This window comes from Lethenteron reissneri, chromosome 33 (genome assembly GCF_015708825.2).
Source record: "Lethenteron reissneri isolate LAM-NWPU_2019-01 chromosome 33, ASM1570882v1, whole genome shotgun sequence".
NCBI classification, from domain to species: Eukaryota; Metazoa; Chordata; class Hyperoartia; order Petromyzontiformes; family Petromyzontidae; genus Lethenteron; species Lethenteron reissneri.
In genome coordinates, this window is record NC_083811.1 from 9762336 (window position 1) to 9783523 (window position 21188).

The 21188-nt window shown below is 42.8% G+C and overlaps 2 protein-coding genes across 6 annotated transcripts in view; both read left to right on the forward strand.

Annotated features, from left to right (window-relative positions):
- Positions 1–5065, forward strand: part of LOC133350328 (oxysterol-binding protein-related protein 8-like) — a 99585-nt gene extending 94520 nt beyond the window's left edge. For all 4 annotated transcript variants that reach the window (XM_061564562.1, XM_061564565.1, XM_061564563.1 and 1 more), the window contains 3 exons: positions 137–369; positions 689–788; positions 1487–5065. In XM_061564562.1, coding sequence (XP_061420546.1) covers positions 137–369; positions 689–788; positions 1487–1622 — 469 coding nt within the window. In that variant the 3' untranslated portion in view covers positions 1623–5065. The remainder of the gene's footprint in view (positions 1–136; positions 370–688; positions 789–1486) is intronic.
- An 8011-nt stretch (positions 5066–13076) lies between these two features.
- SIGIRR (single Ig and TIR domain containing) overlaps positions 13077–21188 on the forward strand; it is a 37728-nt gene continuing 29616 nt past the window's right edge. The window contains exons 1-2 of one of the 2 annotated variants that reach the window (XM_061564567.1): positions 13077–13289; positions 13478–13599. In XM_061564567.1, the coding sequence (XP_061420551.1) occupies positions 13518–13599 (82 nt within the window). In that variant the 5' untranslated portion in view covers positions 13077–13289; positions 13478–13517. The remainder of the gene's footprint in view (positions 13290–13477; positions 13600–21188) is intronic. The other variant, XM_061564566.1, reaches the window with a different exon arrangement.

Sequence of the window (21188 nt, forward strand, 5' to 3'; positions counted from 1 at the left end):
TACAAGCACACACACGTGCAACCACCACCGCCATGTTGTGGAGCCATTCCCCCCACAGATGCATCCAGCCACACCGTGCGTCGGTTTTAATTGGGCGCCGTCGGGCACGGGGGTCTCCTGTTGTTGTGGCTGACAGCACCAGGCCCTGGGATATGCTCAACGACATGGTGCAGTTTGAGAGAGACGGCGTGATCCAGACGCACATGCGGCACAGGGCGGCGCACAGTGTGGTGAGCCTCGCCGTGCCGTCGGCATCTCACAAGGGCTTTCAGGCGATGGGCCCGGACCTCAAACCACTCAAGGGTGGCCTGCGACACCGGAAAAACCCCTTGCCAGACCACCAGCACTTGGACTCGTCCGACAACGATGGTACAACGCTTCATTCCTTGCCGTGCGGGCATCCCTGTCGTGTCGGTTTGGTCAAAAGTAGAGCTCGTCGTGTATGTTTTATTCTTGAATGCTAAATGATCAAATTAAGTGGTTTAAATGCTGTATATCAATCGGGGTTAATCTAGATCATTGCCACTCAGTTGTCTCATTTGTATTCGTTTTGAACAAATGCATGTCGTAGTACCTTTCCGTCAGAAAATAACAAAATAAATATGTGCGCGTAGTTCAGCTGTTTTCTGCACAATTGTCGATTGCCATCTATTGGCTGCAACTATTTCTTCTCCCTGTCTGCGAACAGACGTGAGGTCGCATGGATCGAGGTCTCGCAGGAGGCATGGGCTGGTGGAAATCCACGAGGCCATCGATTCAGTCCGGAAAACACAGGAAGAAATTAACAAGTATGGCTTTGGAGTGTCATTGTTGGGCTTGGGATTCAGGCAGTGATAAATGACAGCTTTCAAATCCTACGTTTCCCCTAGATCAGTAGTTCCCATCCTGTTGGAACCCATGGACCACTAACCACTGCTTTAGACCATATGCTAAAGGAGGGGGGGGGTGAGCTGTTGGTATGAATTGCGTAAATACAAACCTTTTTTACGTGTGATTATGCATTCATTAATTATCAGGTGTGCGTCATGCCCACCGCAGCATTATACACTTATTGCAGCAACTGCCTGCAGGTGCAGTGTTCATTGCATTTTTATTAACCTTGCAGTTTAATTTGCTCCAAGCGCATTTTACTGCAGTGGATAACATAGCTAATCATAGTTTTCAATTTGGTGACGCTAATTAAATTTGATATCTACTTGTTTTTATTCTGTCACATTTGTAGGACAGGTGCTAAGTGATGTGCCCACTGATATGAGTGCTAAGTAAATATTAACAGTTTACATTGTTAACATATGGTCTTACAGTTTACATTATTAAAAGGTCGCCGGCCGTACTACTTTCATATTGTGAATTTTAATCGCATTTTGTGGCTCCATATGTATGTGTGTGTATCGACGCCTACATGTGTGCAAAGATTTGCATTAAATCGCGTGGCTCCGAGTCTAATTGCCTCCACACTAACCATGTGTCCCGTGTGCACGCACAGGAATCTGGCCTTCCTCGCTCGCAGGGTGCTGCCCAACCACCCCGCAGAGGAAGAGAGCCTGTTGCAGGCTCGAGACTGGATGCTCATCTTCCTGCTGTTGCTTTCCCAGCTCCTCATCACCTACATTCTCAAATAGGATGCTCGCCACCCTCTGCGTGCATGCCGGCAAATTCCCAGACACGTGCCCCACCCCCCCCGGGCTGCTGTGAGGTGGAAAGCGGCAGCCGTCGGAGCTGAGTGGGCTGAGCCCTTAGGCTGAACACAGAGTGGATCCTTGACTGCGCGCGAGAGCGCTCGTCCAGAGCGGACGTGTATGCCGGTCTGCCGGGGACTTATTAAGCAGTGCACGGTGGAGTCCTTCGACGTATCAAGGGGAAGCCTTGAGCGGAGCAGGGTGGAACGCTTTGTCAGTGGCTGTCTGCAGCAGTCATAATGTCCAAGGCCTCTGCTGCGAAAGGAAAATTACGAAAAATGGAGCAGCTGTGGCTGGACCCTTGCCCTCTAATAATGCCTGTGCACACTTACAAATATAATATATATTTTGATTGCCAAGAGCACATCTTTTACACTCCATTTGCGAGTTATCGCATCAACGTCAATTAATATTGCAGTTAATGTTATTGCGTGGTTGTCTTCGTAAGTGTATAACTATATTATACAATGTGGAGGCTGCTGATCCACCAAGTGGGCGTGTGTGGCTTCTCGATTCTCTGAGCTGTTCGTTGCTCATCACATTTACAGCGTATATGTACCTGGTATATATAGGGAGCTTTGCATATATTACACCCATGTTGCAGCAATCAAGTTGTCTTTCAAGTCACAATTTTTATAGTTGTGATGTAACTAATATATGAGCAAGTGGAATGAGTTGGGGTGAGTTTAAAATTACACGAGGAAGAAAACACGCGTCATCTTTGGTAACGAACGTTCATTCTTGTCTTGTTAATTCTTTTTTGTTGGCAAAAACACTGTTTGCCAAGGCTCGAGCTCGGAGTGGAACAAAACGAATTCACTAATTCCCATTGCTCACGCCGGTTTTTATTTCAGCGAAGAAATGAAGGTGCAAGTGAAATAAACGAATATGTCTTCCTTAGTGCCATTTTAAATCCCACAGTAGCTGGTGTTTTCGAGTCGACTGTAATATTTATCTTGTCATGCCGCCACGGTCAATACGCTCAGCCTGAGCGTGCTATCTTGTCTGGCAGTTGTGCGTGTGTGAGCGCGTTTCAGCACTTGGTGAGGTGGGCTACGGATGATTATCAATTTTTGGTATTGCCCATCTTCCCCTGCCTACAGATGTGCATCAAAAGGATCTCAAGTAGAAATACTCTTCCATTTGCTTCATTTCCCCACTTTTGAGTGCTTCAAGCCTTACTATTACCTACTTTACCTTTTACAATTCTAATCCTATTACGATTATCAAGTCAGCCGCATGTTATACGTCGTTACTGAACTCTGCATACTGTGTGCATTGGCAGTGATTGTATTTTAGGTGTCTGGTAAATGTGTCAATTATATTTATACATTTTTCACTGTTTGTGGCGCTAGTAACAGCTTACTTTAATGTAATTAGCCATCACTGCCAAGAAGTCTAGTTACAGAAGGTTTATGACATACAGTAGTAAATACACTGTCACACATTGCACATGCACTAGTAAAACACAGCTTGAGCGATTGTTGGCCACCAGTATTGCAGTTATTGTGCAGTCTGGCAATACTTTGGTTAGGGTGTGTATGGTATTAAAACGAGACACCCTGGATTTCTCTGAAGACCTGCAAAGCCATGTGACCAGTTCACATAAGTGTGTGTCTGTACAGTTAATGTTAACTTTAAACGGTACACCTACTTAATGTTTATTTTTTTTTTGCAGAATCCTGGGTGACTCGTTGTGACACTGACTATAAATTAAAACGCTTTTACTTTGCACCAGAGGATAAATGTGATTATTTGTACGTACAATTGGGTCCACGTGTAGTCTTAACCATTTGTCTTAACTGATCAAAACACAGGAAATGTAATTTAAAGAGAAGGAAAAAACGATGTAAATACTTGTATACAAAAAGGTGAGATGGACGGGATTCCTGTGTACATTTTTTACTTGCCATCTGTTTAAAAAAAAATCTGTTTAATGTATTGTTCCGCTGGTATATTCATCTTGCATATGCCACATTCTGGTTACCGTGAATATATAAATTAATTATTTGGAAATTCCGAAGTTAATAGACCAGATCTCACTTTACCACTGATATAAGGTGACGTCTCGTAATTATAATCATTCCTCGCCATGCTGTGTAAATCCGTGTCTAATTTGTCACTTATTTCGTTTTTGATAGAAAGTTACATTTTAAGAGGTAAAGAACATGATGTTAAAATTAGGTTATCTTGCGTCCCAAAGCTGGAAATCCTTGTACTTAAGTGCTGAGAGCTTGCCTTTGTGCGTGTGAGAGTGAAATGAGCTTTGCCCAAATATATGCAACAGGCAATAATATGTTACATGATCACCTGGATATATTTTCTACTTGTTACATTTACTGTTATATTGTGCTTAATGTTTGCATTTTTATTTTCACTCCGCCACTAATATTTAATAAAAAGTCACAACTTCTGTTAACAGCAATAGGGTAAATCTTGATTGTAAGCCTTTACTTTGTTATAGTACGCAAGCTACGCGATGACACATGCATAAACGGTGGACACTGTAAACATGCACACACACTCGGTCATGCTTGTGCTAACCTCTGCAGGACCCCCACAAGGGGATTATGACCCACAGAAGAGGACACACCACTTCATTCACCAACATTTTTGCTTAAATTTGAATAAAAATAAAGCACCCCATGACCATTGAAGTAAACGTTTTTTTTGTCTTTCGCTCAATTCACGAAAGTGCACCGGAAAGTTTACGGAATATTGCTAGAAAATAAGTTGGTACTTCACAATTCTGATGGTGGCACAAGAGCTGGTCTTGAATATGTATGGTGGTGGCGATGATGGTGATGAAACCTTTGTGCAATAGCGGATGTTATTCCATTACTCTCGCTTTGACTAAATAGCACAAGACGCATCCACGTTGTTATTGTAATGTGTTTTGCCGGTGAAGTAAAGACGGTTTTTTTTAAAGAATGGAGTTGATGCTGAACTTTGTGCAGCCTTGTTGATATAAGCAATGTGGCACCACGCCTCTCCGAGGATATCTCCAGTCTTGCACATGTAATGGTGAACTTGTAGGTTTTGCCAAACAGCCCATTTCAAGTACTCAATCTCAGTGCCTTGTTTTAGTCAGTCTAAATATAGAATAATGGGGGTCTTAAAATAAAACATGATGTTGTATAATGCACCACTTGTCTTCATAAAAAAACGCAATGCTTATGGATTATGAAATAACCATCATAAATTGTTACAGTTAAGGTCGTCGATGTACATTTAATGCAGTACTACAAGGTATATTGTATAAATGACTTTAAAAAAAAACGTTTACCATTATTGTGAGAGAATATGTACACTGTTAAGCTAATTTTAAGTAATGCATGCCATTCAAAATAACATGTTGACATTTAATAAATATTAAATACACCTGATAGTTGTCTACTGTGCAATTAAACAGTTGTCTTACGTGAAGGGGTTTTCTCCCAGTGGCGCTTGTTGGGAATATATTAAATAAATATATTTCCATAAGGATGTATAGATATGCATCTTACGGGTGTCATGTTCAACAGTGGTATTTATTTATTGTGAATCAAAACCCAAGCTAGCTTACAAAATATAACTAGTTAAAAAAAACACGAGATTCAGATTACTATTTGTATTAATGTGTTTATTAAAAGCTAAATACCTGTTTTAACGTGAATTGCATATTCGCATGAATTGATGAAAATGTAACAAACATTGGAACACGGTGCTAATTTGAATTTAAATTGGAAATATATAATCAGCCAATGTCAATCCACTGCTGGACGAGGGCCTCCTCAATTGACCGCATTCTCTCAATCCTGCAATGTTTATCATCCACCCAGCACCTGCACAGATGGGCAGATTTAATAGTTCCGTCACATCAGCCGACGTCCTCTCGTGCATCTCGTCCCTTCGCTGCAACTCCGTGGCCCGTCTATTCCTCTTCGTCCCCAATCTTCTGTCTCTTTCTCTCTGTCCCTCCTCCGTGCCGTTTTCGGTCCTCCCTCCTTGCAACTCCTCCACTGGAATCAACTTCCCTTGTACATTTAAGGAACCCCCCCCCCCTCCGTTATTTACCGCATTTCATTGTTCATTGCTCTCTCAAAGCCTCAGCTCTTTATTGCTCATTCTCTTCCCTTCACTCCTTCCCATCCCTCCTCTACCCTTCGTGATCCCTATCGCTGTCACTCCTTCCTCAATCCTTGTATGCCCCCTGTCTTCTAAATCACGTTCTGTCCCCGTTGTGTAAAGCTGTCAAGCGCGTTGAGTGAAGCAGCTCTAAAAATATTCATTTTATTGGGTTATTCTTGACCATCTGATAACATTACCACTGGAGATGTGTCCTCCTGCAAGCCCCACTCACAGTTTGAATGATATAAGTATGTTCTCTCATCATGTGGTTCCTCTTTCTGTTTCACTGTAATACCATGCTTCTCTGCACACTTTAGTTTTAGTTCAATGTCTATGTCGTGACCTTTCTGAACCACGTGTCATAGCCGGCAGTACACAGCGTTAAAATATACTTGGGTTTTATATTTAGCGATGTTTATTAAAATAACTTTAAGACAATGGACATGCTTTAGTATTCACTCATACGGCCCAGGGTGTGTAAGGAAGTTTAGAATGTTACTAAATTTAGAAAGGGTGTGTTTGATATCTGTGAATGTAAAGCACAATACTCATGCATGTTTGTGTTATCTAAGCTAAACTATTTTAAACTATTTTTTATTTTACCACGTATGTCCCACTGAGCTCTATATCTCCTATTCTAAATCGACCTGGCCACAAATCATAGCTCAACGAAGTGTGTTATCATGTGGGAATTGACAGCAGCCTTTATACTCTAAACGCATGATTCTAAATGTGGAGGGAAAAACCGGAGAAAAATCCACGCGACCACAGGGAGAACATGCAAACTCTAAATATATCGGCGTCAAGGTTGGGTTTAAACCCATGACCTATATACCAGGCGAGGTAGTGAACATCTCGTCGCCGTGAAACTTCGCGGTGATCTCGATCTAATTCATCACGGTGGTCAGATGATGGTAGATAATTCCTGCTGATGTCACCCGGCTATTGTGGTCTCATGTGAAGATCCGCTCATCTTTGTCATAACATTTGTCTGAGACTCAAACCATAAACACATGACACGGACAAGATGTTGCAGGTGTACATATTAACACGATGCAATTTGGTTGTAATACTTTAACACCTATTTTAGGAATGTTAAACACCATAAACATACCATTAATTCGAAACCATTGAGGCATTCACAACGTTTCATTACGCTGTTATTCATTTCACATCCTGAAGCCAAGAATAGTTTCTCAGTAGCTTATATAATTACATGCCATGCCAAGCCTTATTCCCTCTGCATTAGCCCACAGTAAACTTGAGTTTAACATTAACGTCTTTATTAACGATTTTTCAGAACTGGTTAACATTAACCACAGAGTGAAAAACAGCATTCGGTCTCATTGGACTTTCGCCTGGTGAAAGGACCGATTCAGCAAATGGTCCTGGTTGTGTGATGATGTCCACAGTTTTATCGCCTGGCCCAGGAGCTTTCCCTTTGTCACAATGTGAAGGTGGAAGAGTTTACTTCTTCGAGAGTGACATCTGGAGCTTGGTCATCTGCATCTGAGAATTGGTTTGATTTCTGGGATGTATGGATGTTTTACTGCCATTGAGATTTATCTGAATAAGTTGTCCACTAATTAAAATAATATATCTGCCAGTTGCATATTTCTTCCTAAGTCTTAGCATTTGTGAGTTGCCCATCATCAACCTTTTTACTGATTTGACGCTCCAATTATTTGCTGTGGCATCTTAAGTCATCTTTGCGTTGTAGTCGGATTCATTTTCTCATGTTTTTCCTAATTGTCTTTTTTGAGATGTGTTCAATATTTTGTTTGGCATCTCTATTAATGTGTGTAGCTCTTTTCCTAAACAAATTTTTTTAAATGGATTTAGAGATTGCTATCTGCTTTCTAAATCTTTACCCCACTCTTAATATACTATATTATCCATAATATATATTATGCTAGTTGATGAATTATTTAATCTATGTATTATGTTATTCTCCTCGAGGAATTATAATATTTTGTTCTGGATTCGTCTAAAACTTTACTGATGTTCATCATCTTGGTTTTCCCTGAAATTATCTTTGACATCTCTGGCAATGTTCAGTTCAACTTTATTTGTTTCGCCAGGAGACAAGGATTGAGTCTCATTTGCAAGCGAGACCTGGGTCACCAAAATGACAAAATAAAATAAAGCATAGCAATGAAGCAAATAGAAATAAGAGTAAAAAGAAGTCACGTGAGAAATAGAAAATATTCATGTAAAACAATGTTAAATATTAAATTCCCTGTCGTGTAAGTTGTCTCGGACAGATTATTTGACTTAGTACGTTGACAAACAAGTTACACAAACATTAAAGAGATTTTGCGTGACCTACAGCATGTGCAAACATACACGGATATATGTAAAATGCAATTGTAAGTGAAGTTATCTTAAATAATCAATAGTTTTGAGTCATGTTGGGATGGCGATGGGAAAGTAACCGAGGACATTTTTCAAGGGATGGAATTGCAGGTGTTTGGGACATTAACGAAGAACAAGTGAGAATCATGGGAATTTTTTTTCCTCCCAATTTTGAAATGTAATGTGTATCTCACCAGTCTGTGATCACATCGTGTGTGAAATGTAAGGACACAAACGTCTCTGAAAATAAGGGTTTACCCATCGGATTCAAGTCATTCTCATTTCTAATGTCACCGTTAGGGCTTCTCCGTGTCAACTCCCTAGAATCCTTTTTGAAAAAGGAATTCATCATTTCATGTTGCTGCTGCACGCCCTAAAAGATCCTCACATCCTCATTGCTCACTCCGTTGCCAGACTTACCAGTCACCCCGTTTCTGCACATTTTACTTTAGATTAACATCACCTTTTGGTGTTCGAATGTATTTTATCCTAATATAGTAGTTGGGTAATTGCTTCATACACTTTATCTGCTTCGTCATCACGGCTTGTTGCTGGAGCACCTTTTGAATATTTTGTTGAACGTTGTTGAACTTCTTTCGTACCGTGATAATCAGAGGTGCGGGGGAAGGACATCAAATAACACAAAAAGCAGTTCGAAAGAAAATCTTTTCAATTTAGATTTTTAAAAACGCAGTGGTATAGTAATCTCTACAACCCACTTTTCTTCTCAATGGGCTTTCACATGATATACAGGCTGCTTCAATTGATTTTAACACTTCGGAGAATTTGCAACAACCCCACAAGAAATGTGCCACCGAGCTCTGGAGACCACCTGGAGAAGATTCCGGGCACGCGTTGACAATGATGGTGAACAAGTGCAGACTCTTTGAAGCTATTAACATCCATTTGTTATCATGTTACAATGTATTATCCGTTATTTTTCCTTTAAAAATGATAGTCCCATGTAAGTGGTTCAATCTTGCCCGAAGACGACCGCTTGTGTTGCGATCTAAACGTCGTGATTTGTTTTATTTTATTTCTAACTACGTGACTTTACCGAAAGAACCAAAGAGTATGTCCCATGTAAGTGTTAAAAAAAAATTTGAAACACCCTCTATGAAGCACAAGTTATATTGGCGTGGAGTGGTGACGTAGACGTTAGTGCACTGCACTGTGAACCCAACGATCTGAGTTTGATTCCTGGCCATGGCCAACACATGGCAAGTGGTATAAGCCTCCCTACTAACTGACAGTGACCAACAATGTGACGTATAGTCAACAAACCCCCATGATAGACACATACATCATACATCAATGGCGTCAATCTTAAATGAGACATTTTCACAGGAAGCCCTAATTTCTCTTTAATAAAGCACTCGCCATGAACATTTATATAAGTGATATTGTAATTAGTATTAAAGAACTGTCATCTCAAGTGTGCTTCAATCCACCTTATTTTTAATGACCGATTACTGAAATCTATTAGGCATACTGTTTCTCAACGTGCTCTGTCATCGTTCAGAACAGATTGTTATTATTGGAACATGTTCATAGTGAGCTCTCGTCTGACGTTAATAAAGGGCCGCCTATTATCAGTACTCCACTTGTGGTATTGCAATTACTATTCACCACATGGTTTCAATGTCAGCTGTCTTAAAAGAGAACTTTTTCAGTGATCTTTCACCAGTATTTAATAAAGGACTCAGTGTTGTCATTAATGGTATTGGAATGACTGAGCAGTGGTGACAGCAGCAGCAGCCCCTGAGTTTTAATCCAGGTCACGGCTAACATCTGTATCTTAACCAATCCTGGGCCTCCCTTCGCTTCCCCACACTAACCAACGTGGTGAAGTACGGTCAAACCAAACCCATGACCAACATGATGTGGAGAGGCCTTTGTGCAGGAGTGGATTGACAAAATATTGTAAACCATTCATAACAATTATCAGAATCAATCAGAATATTTATTTGCACTGGAGAAATCCGATTTACTCCAAAGCTCTTTTTCACAGATGTCCAGTCGGGGTGGGTCAGAACGTTACAACAACAATACTAAAAACATGATAGGAGTCCAAACTACAGGAAAGGTAAACAAATCACTGAAAATATAGAAACATTTTTTTTTACACGTAAAGCCCACTTAAGTATTAACTTATTTTACGGAAGCGTCCTGGCCACAAATGATAGCTCAACAAAGTGGCTTATCAATTTGGAAATGTATAGGAGCAAAATAACCTAAATGATCTCAATGCAAATAATTGAAATAATTATGAGTTACGATAATAAACACGTCTTCTCAATGGGCTCTCACCTGGTCATACGTGGACATTCGCTTGGCTTGTTGTCAAACCCACTGCTGGATGAAGGCCTCACACAGGTGCAGGTCATGGGGGTCATTTGACCATACAGGCAAAGTGGGAGCAGACAGGTAAAGTAAATAACTATTGCTGCACTTACTTTATGTGGCTCACAATGGAGCCCCAAAGCAAACTATAACACAACCTATGTTATATACTGTAAATGTAAAAACGATGGTTGCCAAGCATCTCAGAGTGGCTGGGAGTCTCTACAGGAATTGGCATGGGTCTCCCAGTGACTATTAAAAGCAATCCAGAAGATTGTAATTGGATAGTTTAAGAACATTTGTGCATTAAACAATATATATCCCTTTCGATTTAAAGCTTTCGTGACTGCAGGGATTCATCTTCTTGGTTCTTTCGGTAAAGTCACGTAGAAGGGAAATAATAAAAATAAAGCATAATAAAAATAATTCTCACGACGTTTCGGCCACAACGCAAGCAGCCGTCCTCAGGTGAAGAACAGGTCTGTCAGACACTGTCTTTCCGACAGACCTGTTCTTCACCTGAGGACGGCTGCTTGCGTTGTGGCCGAAACGTCGTGAGAATTTTTTTATTGTTTTATTTTATTATCTCCCTTCTACCTGACTTTACCGAAAGAACCAAGAAGATGAATATATATCCCGTACTAGCTTCAGTCAGAGTTGGCAACCTGAGTAAAAACTGTTCGTGATTTAATTCGTAATCATACTCTATGGTATATAACGTTCTGTCCCAACTCTCATCCCCACTACGTCTCTATCCTCTGCATGTACCGGGAAGAAGGGCCATTTCCCTAAATGTTGCTTATTACATACTTTTGAAGGCCCCTGTGTTATTGACGAACGTGTTGAGATATTGTTTTGTTGTGTATGTATCCAAGCTCAGCAGAATTGGCTCAATACAAGCAACGTCTTGACTGCTTTCGTCACGTATGTCAAAAATGGTCCAGGGTTTGATTGCATTGAACGAGCCGTGCTGATATTTCTCCACTCCCAGAAGGCCTTTGTGGTTGATGGGAAGTGTTAAACATACTTGTATTCTTCAAAACGATGCTTATGATTATATTGTGTTTTATATGCAGATCATGTGGTCGTCAATCCAAGCCACTATCCGAAGCTCAACCTTGCTTAGCTTCCAAGATCGAACGAAATGAGGCGCATTCCTTGTGAATTGATCGCAGGCGGTCATGCGTAAAGGTCGACATTTTTCATCGAGCTCTTGTATTTAATACATTTAAAATCATGAATGTTGGCGGTATGAGACCTGTCGCCTCGTCAAAGTAAGTGCCATCTCTTTTATAATGAGATATTTCTCAGTGAGCTCTCGCCTGGACTTAATGAACGACTAAAAATAACTGCCCACATTCGACAATAGAGTGCTTGGTTTTTTAGGCAGTGTTATAGACGAATTTGTTGTTTTGTGCTGTTGTTGTTGTTATTTGTGCTTGTTCACCACAGCTGCCAACGCAGCAGCAATCACCGAACATGAAAAAAGACTAATGATTATTGCCACTAATTGTGTTGCAAATTACAATAAGCGACCTGTCATCCTAATGGGCCCTCACCTGGCTTGTAAAATACAACGCAAGGCGCGTGTGTGTGTTGTGTGTTGCGTGTTGTGTTGTGTGTAGTGTTGTGTGTTGCGTTGCGTGTTGTGTGTTGTGTTGCGTGTTGTGTGTTGTTGTGTGTTGTGTTGTTGTGTGTTGTGTTGTTGCGTGTTGTGTGTTGTTGTGTGTTGTGTTGCGTGTTGTGTGTTGTGTTGTTGTGTGTTGTGTTGTTGTGTTGTGTGTTGTTGTTGTGTGTTGTGTGTTGTGTTGTGTGTTGTTGTTGTGTGGTGTTGTTGTGTGTTGTGTTGCGTGTTGTGTTGCGTGTTGTGTTGCGTGTTGTGTTGTTGTGTTGCGTGTTGTGTGTTGTTGTGTGTTGTGTGTTGTGTTGTTGTGTTGTGTGTAGTGTTGTGTGTTGCGTTGCGTGTTGTGTGTTGTGTTGCGTGTTGTTGTGTGTTGTGTTGTTGTGTGTTGTGTGTTGTGTTGTTGTGTTGTGTGTTGTGTGTCGTGTGTTGTGTGTTGTGTTATGTTGTTATGTTGTTGTGTGTTGTGTACTCTGTGGGCCACCCACGCCCTCGTGAGCCGTTCCAGGCTTCATCGGTGCTCGCTGACAGCACTTGCCCCAATAGTCTATTAAGGCTACACGGGGGATCTTTGTCTTTCGTGGGTTGGGGGGTGTGGGGGGAGGGGAGTTGGGGGGTGAGGGGTGGGGAGGGGGGTGGCGAGGGAGTGGGGGGTTTGGGGATGTGGGGGTAGGGTGGGGGGTGCTGTGGTGGGGGGTGGTGGTGGGGGGATGGGTGGTGGTGGGGGGAGGGGGTGTGGGTGGTGGGGGGAGGGGTGGTGGGGGGTGTAGGTGGGGGGAGGGGGGTGTGGGAGGTGTAGGTGGGGGGAGGGGTGGTGGGGTGGTGGGGTGTGGGTGGAGAGTGGAGGGGGTGGTGGAGGGTGGTGGTGGGGTGTGGGTGGAGAGTGGAGGGGGTGGTGGGGGGGGGTGGTGGGGTGTGGGTGGGGATCTTTGCTCTGCGCGCGTCACCGCGCCCCCAGGCGGCACCTGTCAAGGCTGCCCCCCCCCCTCTACCTGTCGCACGCAGCTCGTGTCTCTTTAAACAGCAGCGGCAGCAGCAGCAACAACACCCACTTAATAACACAATTTAACTCTTAAATAGTCTTACACGAGAGAGAAAACGACGCAACGAGGACCACCAACACCACCATCATCATCGTCATCAGGTGGAAGTGGAGCGCTGACCGACCGAGTGGATTGAAGGTAACTTCACCCCGAGCAGCGCCCGCACTCGGGTTCCCGTACAAGCGGCTCGCTGTCATCCCCCTGCCCGCACACTCACCCACTTGTTAGCGTCTCACGGCGTGTTGTGTGTCGCGTGGTTGTCGTGGTTGTTGGTGGTGGTGGTGGTGGTTGGAGTCGTGAGTGAGACGGTGTTTTTTTCTTTCTAGTCGAGGAGTCGGACAGACGGGGGACTGACTGCGTGGGACGATGTCTGCGAGCTCGCCACTGCTGCTGTTGTTGCTGTTGCTGCTGTTCGTGTGCGTGGGGCAGCGTGGGGCAGCCCGGGCAGGTGAGAGAGCTTCCACGAGGGTTGGGACTCCCAACTCGCACGCACAGCTACCACCAACATCACCAACATCACCATCACCACCACTACCATCACCACTACCATCACCACCAACATCACCAACACCATCACTACCATCATCACCACTACCACCATCACTACCAACATCATCACCATCACTACCATCACCACCAACATCACCAACACCATCACTACCACCAACATCACCACCACCATCACTACCATCATCACCATCACCACCAACATCACTACCACCACCATCACCACCACTACCACCAACATCACCACCACTACCACTAACATCACCATCACCACCACTACCATCACCACTGACATCACCACCACCACTACCATCACCATCACTACCATCAACATCACCACTACCATCATCATCACCACTACCATCATCATCATCACTACCATCATCATCACCACTACCATCATCACCACTACCATCATCATCACTACCACCACCATCACCACCACTACCATCATCACCACCACTACCACCATCATCACCACCACCATCACCACTACCATCACCACCACCACTACCATCATCATCACTACCACCACCATCACCACCACTACCACCATCACCACCACTACCACCATCATCACCACTACCATCACCACTACCATCACCACCACCACTACCATCACCACTACCATCACCACTACCATCACCACTACCATCACCACCACCACTACCATCACCACCACCATCACCACCACTACCACCATCACCACCACCACCATCACCACTACCATCACCACCACCACTACCATCAACCACCACCATCACCACCACTACCATCACCACCACCACTACCATCACCACCACCACTACCATCATCATCACTACCACCACCATCACCACCACTACCATCACCACCACCACTACCATCACCACCACCACTACCATCACCACTACCATCACCACCACTACCATCACCACCACTACCACCATCACCACTACCATCACCACCACCACCACTACCACCATCATCACCACCACCATCACCACTACCATCACCACCACCACTACCATCATCATCACTACCACCACCATCACCACCACTACCACCATCACCACCACTACCACTATCATCACCACCACCATCACCACTACCATCACCACCACCACTACCATCACCACTACCATCACCACCACTACCATCACCACCACTACCACCATCACCACTACCATCACCACCACCATCACCACCACTACCACCATCACCACCACCACCATCACCACTACCATCACCACCACCACTACCATCATCATCACTACCACCACCATCACCACCACTACCATCACCACTACCATCACCACCACCACTACCATCACCACAACCATCACCACCATCACTACCATCACCACCACTACCACCATCACCACTACCATCACCACCACCATCACCACCACTACCACCATCATCACCACCACCATCACCACTACCATCACCACCACCACCATCACCACTACCATCACCACCACTACCATCACCACCACTACCACCATCACCACTACCATCACCACCACTACCACCACTACCATTACCACCACTACCATCACCACCATCACCACCACTACCATCACCACCACCATCATCACCAAGATCATCACCACCATCAGCACTGCTGATACAAACACTACAGCCGTACTCGCATTACAGTGATACTACAGTGATACTATATACAGCCATACTCACTACAGTGATACTACAGTGATACTACAGTGATACTATATACAGCCATACTCAATACAGTGATACTACAGTGATACTATATACAGCTATACTCACTACAGTGATACTATATACAGCTACACTCACTACAGTGATACTACAGTGATACTACAGTGATACTATATACAGCCATACTCACTACAGTGATACTACAGTGATACTATATACAGCCATACTCACTACAGTGATACTACAGTGATACTATATACAGCCATACTCACTACAGTGATACTACAGTGATACTACAGTGATACTATATACAGCCATACTCACTACAGTGATACTACAGTGATACTATATACAGCTACACTCACTACAGTGATACTACAGTGATACTATATACAGCCATACTCACTACAGTGATACTACAGTGATACTATATACAGCCATACTCACTACAGTGATACTACAGTGATACTATATACAGCCATACCCACTACAGTGATACTACAGTGATACTATATACAGCCATACTCACTACAGTGATACTACAGTGATACTATATACAGCCATACTCATTACAGTGACTATTGACTTTGTTAAGCAACTCACACTCAACTGAATTACACTTTTATATACCAGCCACCCCCCCACCCTCACCTCCCACTCAAACTTGTCAACTCCGAGCTCTTATTCGGCCCTAACTTAACACATGGCGAGGCCGCTGATCTACCCACGTGCTCAAGAAGCTACCCGGTCCCCATTCCCAGAGTTATTGTTGAACTTCTTAAAGTCAAACAATGTTCGTGTAAAGTCTGGTGGCAGGCAAGGTGGTGAGAGCTTTAGTTGAGTTAATGAGTCGTGAAATAATGATGTGGCAATTATTGCGTTGACTGTGGTGCACAGGTAATAATACAAACTCAACACATTTGCCAATAACGCTGCCTTAAATGAAAATGTGTAATACGGTGTACCTACTATAATCACCCAGGAATGTATGTCATTAACGCTCGTGACGTCACTTCACAACGACCAGCCCCCCTCATTAATATTCATGAGCAGGTGACGTCCTCCAAATGGACCCCCCCCTCCATTCATAATAACTAGCGGGTGACGTCACTACACATGGGGGGGGGGGGGCGAGGCGCCTCCTCCCCCCTCCTCGGCGTCCACTCACAACCCTCACTACAAAGGCAGAACCCTCACGTCACGCTGATCTCCGTCACGCTGTTGAGACATCGAAGTAAAAAGGACGTCATGATGAACAAGGGATTATAACCTTTAAATGAAATAGGTCTGAGTCACCGCGCCCTTACAAATTGCACATTAATGCAATGAATATCACGTCCCGGTCTGCTTTTTGCTTGCAAGTTTCAGATTTGCTGAAAAAGGCTAGTATGAATATGCTATGAATAAGGACCATTGCCCGAAACGTCGCCTGACATATATTATTTTAAAGGCAGTGTTGTATACATAAAAGCACATCTTATTTCTTACCATTCTGTCTAGTGGCTCACGTTTGTTGAAAGATGGTTTCACGCTGTGTCGCAACCCCTATTTAAACAAGGTCATGATACAGGACTGTCTCAACACACACAGACACTCTACTGAACTCGTGTGAACTTAAACTCAACGCTCATTCGCCTCGTTTATCATCTCCGCCTCGACTCAACCCCAAATCACACACTCGCTGCTCAACACCCAGCTCGTGCCGAAATCTTCATCGACTCGTTCACTTCAACTGAACTCTTCACGAAACTAAACCTCGCGTACTCCTGATCCTTATTATCAACGGGAATTTCATCCATCATCACCCACGAAAATCCCATCTTTGTCGTTTTCATCATAAACTGTACACTAAACAGTTTTTTTTTTATTTTACTCGGTAATGCCCACTGAGCTATACAGCCCTTTTTCAGAAGCGACCTGGCCACAAATCATAGCTTATCATGTGAAATTTATAGCAGCCAAATACTCTAAACGCATAATTCTAAATGTGGAGGGAGCAACCAGAGGACACGCAGACAAATCCATGCGACCACGTGGAGAGAGAAATGCAAACTCCACATTTCCAGGCGTCAGGGTCGGAATTGAACCCATGACCTCCTGTATACAAGGCGAGGTCGTTAACACCTGACCTTGAATGAAAGAGGGGTAGGAGACCTCAAGTAAGGCCAGGTTGTCATCTGGCCTTAAACCATCATCAATATGCCTTCACGATGATATAATTGCCATCATCAGTAGTATCAGAAATATGACTTGCCTTCATTATCATTATCGCCATATTAACTATCTGCATAAAATTGGTCATCATCATAGTCATTACATCGTAGCAGCAGCATCAACACAACTTGCGTCAGTTCTCATCTATAACATACCACCATCTTCATGACTACATCTCAATTATTATCAGCAACATCAAACTAGGACCTCCATTATCACATTCTAAATAAGTGTACAATTTTCGATACAATAAATGTACTTTTTAAAAATAAAATCGATAGCCATATAAAACACAGTACAGTAAAATTAAGTTATTTTAAATGCCTGTGTTGAATGAAACTATGAGCCGGCAATTATTTCTGTCTCCTACCCCTCTTTTGCATCTGCTTTAAATGTTTAAGAAGTTAAGAGGACATGCTTACAATGGGACTTGGCTAATGAAAGGGAATTGAGAATATTTGTTAACCTGTAGGGGACTGTTTGGAAGCATAACATGTTTAAAGCCCTGGGGTCTTGAACCTAGTTTGGAATGTTCTTGTCTTAGCAGACTGATTAGATAATTCAGTACCAGCTCTCCGTTGGGATCAAAGCATTTCGAATGGTAGAGCCTCATACGCGCACACGCACAGCGCATAGATCACGAGTTTTCTCGCTCGCTGCCTGTGTGCCGAGATTGGCTGAAAAGCAGTGGAGAGAGAGGGCACTTTTCACCATCTATCTCCAGCTGTCTGCAGCCACTTGTGTTTGAGGTTGCTCATTAAAATGGTCAAAACTTCTGAGCCTTTGTGAAATTAGTGGCAGGCTCCATGAAACACTGGATGTATCTGGGCAAATTAAAAAACCCACTTCTGTCGAATTTTATGAGCAAAAATAGCGACGCAGGCCATACGCTTGCGAAACATCGGAGTGACTGCCTTTCTGTAATTAAAAGTTGCTTGAACGTTATTGAACGTTTCTTTGTTAAAGTTCAGCAATGGAAAGAAAAGTGATGGCTAATAGTAAATGATAATGGAGTGGCGGACAAGGCATGAAACGTGCTTAAAAACACGTCCGTTCAGGAGATGGAGTAATGAAATCGGCTTGTGCACAGGTCAACGGTAGAAAATGACATCGCAGAATTGTGATCGATGGCGTCGACTTGCGCAGGCCTTCGTCCAGCACTGGATTGAACTTGGCTGATGATCAATAAAAGTATAATAAATTGTACTCTTTGGTTTTTTCGGTAAAGTCACGTAGGTAAAAAAAGGAAAATTAATTAAATCACGACGTTTAGGAGGCAACGCAAGCTTCCATTTGTACCTGGGTGTACCTGAAGACAGAAGCTTGTCACGAAAACTTCAAATCTAGAATACAGTAAATTGCTTCATCATGTGTTTTGTGCACCTGGTCACATGCTATAAGGTTTCACGACTGATGCCATGTTGCAAAGTCTGGTTTAGCAAGATTACCCCCAATCAATGTAAGCTCTTTGTCTGCACTGTACTTTCATTATATTGTTATCAGATTGAAGGTGTAAGATGAAGGCTGGTTTGACCCTGACTTGGCCAACACTAAGCACTGCCGTATGCACAAGGCCTCAGAAAATGTGGCATTTGTGTTGCACATAATGTGAATGTACTCTCACACTACTCTAAATTGTATTAGCTTATATATGAAAGGGGTAGCACATTACACGGTGTTGATGCATATGTAAGTCATGTTGCCTTTTAAGCCACGTTTACATTAAACCATGGCTCTTGTTTAAATAAATCTCCGAGCTTGATGCATTAAACATAATATTATGGTGATACTTCGTTGGCAGTCGTTCACAAGCACAAATAACACAATAAACTTCAGCACTGTTTAAAAAAAGAAACGTAGAAAAAGGCATATTATAGAAATAAAAAAGTATATACTTGGCATATCATATACTTTTCTTTTTCAAGGCAGTTACTGACGATCGTGTTGAGATTTAAAGCTAGAAGAAAGATCACCGCGTGAAAAAAGCAATACTCAAGTTGGTGGAGTCCACTGAGGTTTTTGGACTTGAAGGGCACAGGCAATGATGTTGGTGTATTATTTTGATAGATGGAGTCCTGGAATCTGCTCGTGTGCAGGTGCTAGATGGATAGCTGCACTGCAAGGCTGTGATATGGCAAAGGCTTGAGGAGGCCTTCAGCCAGTAATGCCGTGGTCATCACATTATGGATGATTGGTATATTTCTTCAACATTTAATCTGGAGGAGTTGAGTTACGTTTCTAAACTGGGTCTGTTCAACGTAGATTTAACGAGACGAGGATCGCTTGTCATTAATGTTTATTTGTGTTTTAGTAATTACAAGCGGATCAGCATTACTAATCTGCAAGTGCCTTTCAATGCTGCGAAGCAGAGGTCGCAACCGGGTACCCGATACCCGTACCCTACCCGATACCCGGCTACCCGTACCCGGCCGGGTACGGGTACGGGTAGCCGTTTGCGACCCTGGTGCGGCCGGGTACGGGTAGGCCGTGAGCCACTGGTGAGTAACCGTTTGTCACTCATTTCCGGTAGGGTACGGGTAGGGAACGGGTACCCGTACCCGGCCGGGTACGGGTACCCATTTGCGACCCTGGTGCGGCCGGGTATGTGTACGGGTAAGGAATCAAAACCCGTTTGCGACCTCTGCTTCGCAGCATTGAAGATCCCGAACAAAATTAGCACATAAAGTTATTTGTCAGAACTGCGAATCTTAAGTACATTTAAAAAAAATCATTAATTGGCTTTTCGTCATTTAAGTCATTGTGGGATTATTGAGTTGATAATAGCATTAACATGCATTAAGAGTGGGTTTCAGGAAATGACCTTATGAAGGGTGGATTTTAAAAATGTGTTTTTTTTTTATCAAGCAAACCCTTTAATTAATGATCTATGAAAATAAGTATTTTATGGGATTAATTCCACTGTATTTTATCAGATTATTGCCCTGTTAAATTAATCAAAAACATTTGCTTCATGATCTATAAGGTCCCAAGTGGACATATTGGAACTGTCATCTAATTTTCAGTGTGCTTTCTCACAAGCACAGAAAAAAACCCCGTCTTTGATCATTTACCTGAATGTTCTTGAAAGTTGCCCAGAACAGCTCTTCATTGTGATTCATAATAGTTCTTTTAGAGTAGAATATTAACGAGCAACGGCATGTCATGAATGTGGTAATGGATAACTGATATAAAAAGGTAAACCATAGAAGTATGCGACTTTAGAGAAACAAGTAAAAATGACGTTTGTATAGACATGTATTTTTTTTGTTATAAACATTTAATTATTTCGTAAAAAATAAATATATATAAGAGTTTAGTAACATTTGTATAGACATACTGACTTTGTCAGTAAAAAAAGTTAACACATTCATCAATAACACTGTTTTGGGAGAAAATATATAAATAGGCGACGTTTTGGACAATGACCTTCATAGCACATGGTTTATGTGCTTGCCCAAAATGTTGCCAATTTGAGATTTATTTTTCATTTATTGATTGTGTTGAGTTTGTTAATTCTGCTTGTGCACCACTGCCAAGGCACCATCAACAGATACGATGTTTATACCTGGACCATACAATATTTGCGAGTGTTCTTAGAGTTGACTTTTTCATTTGAACCGTAAATGATGTTTTGACACTCACATACCCATGTTA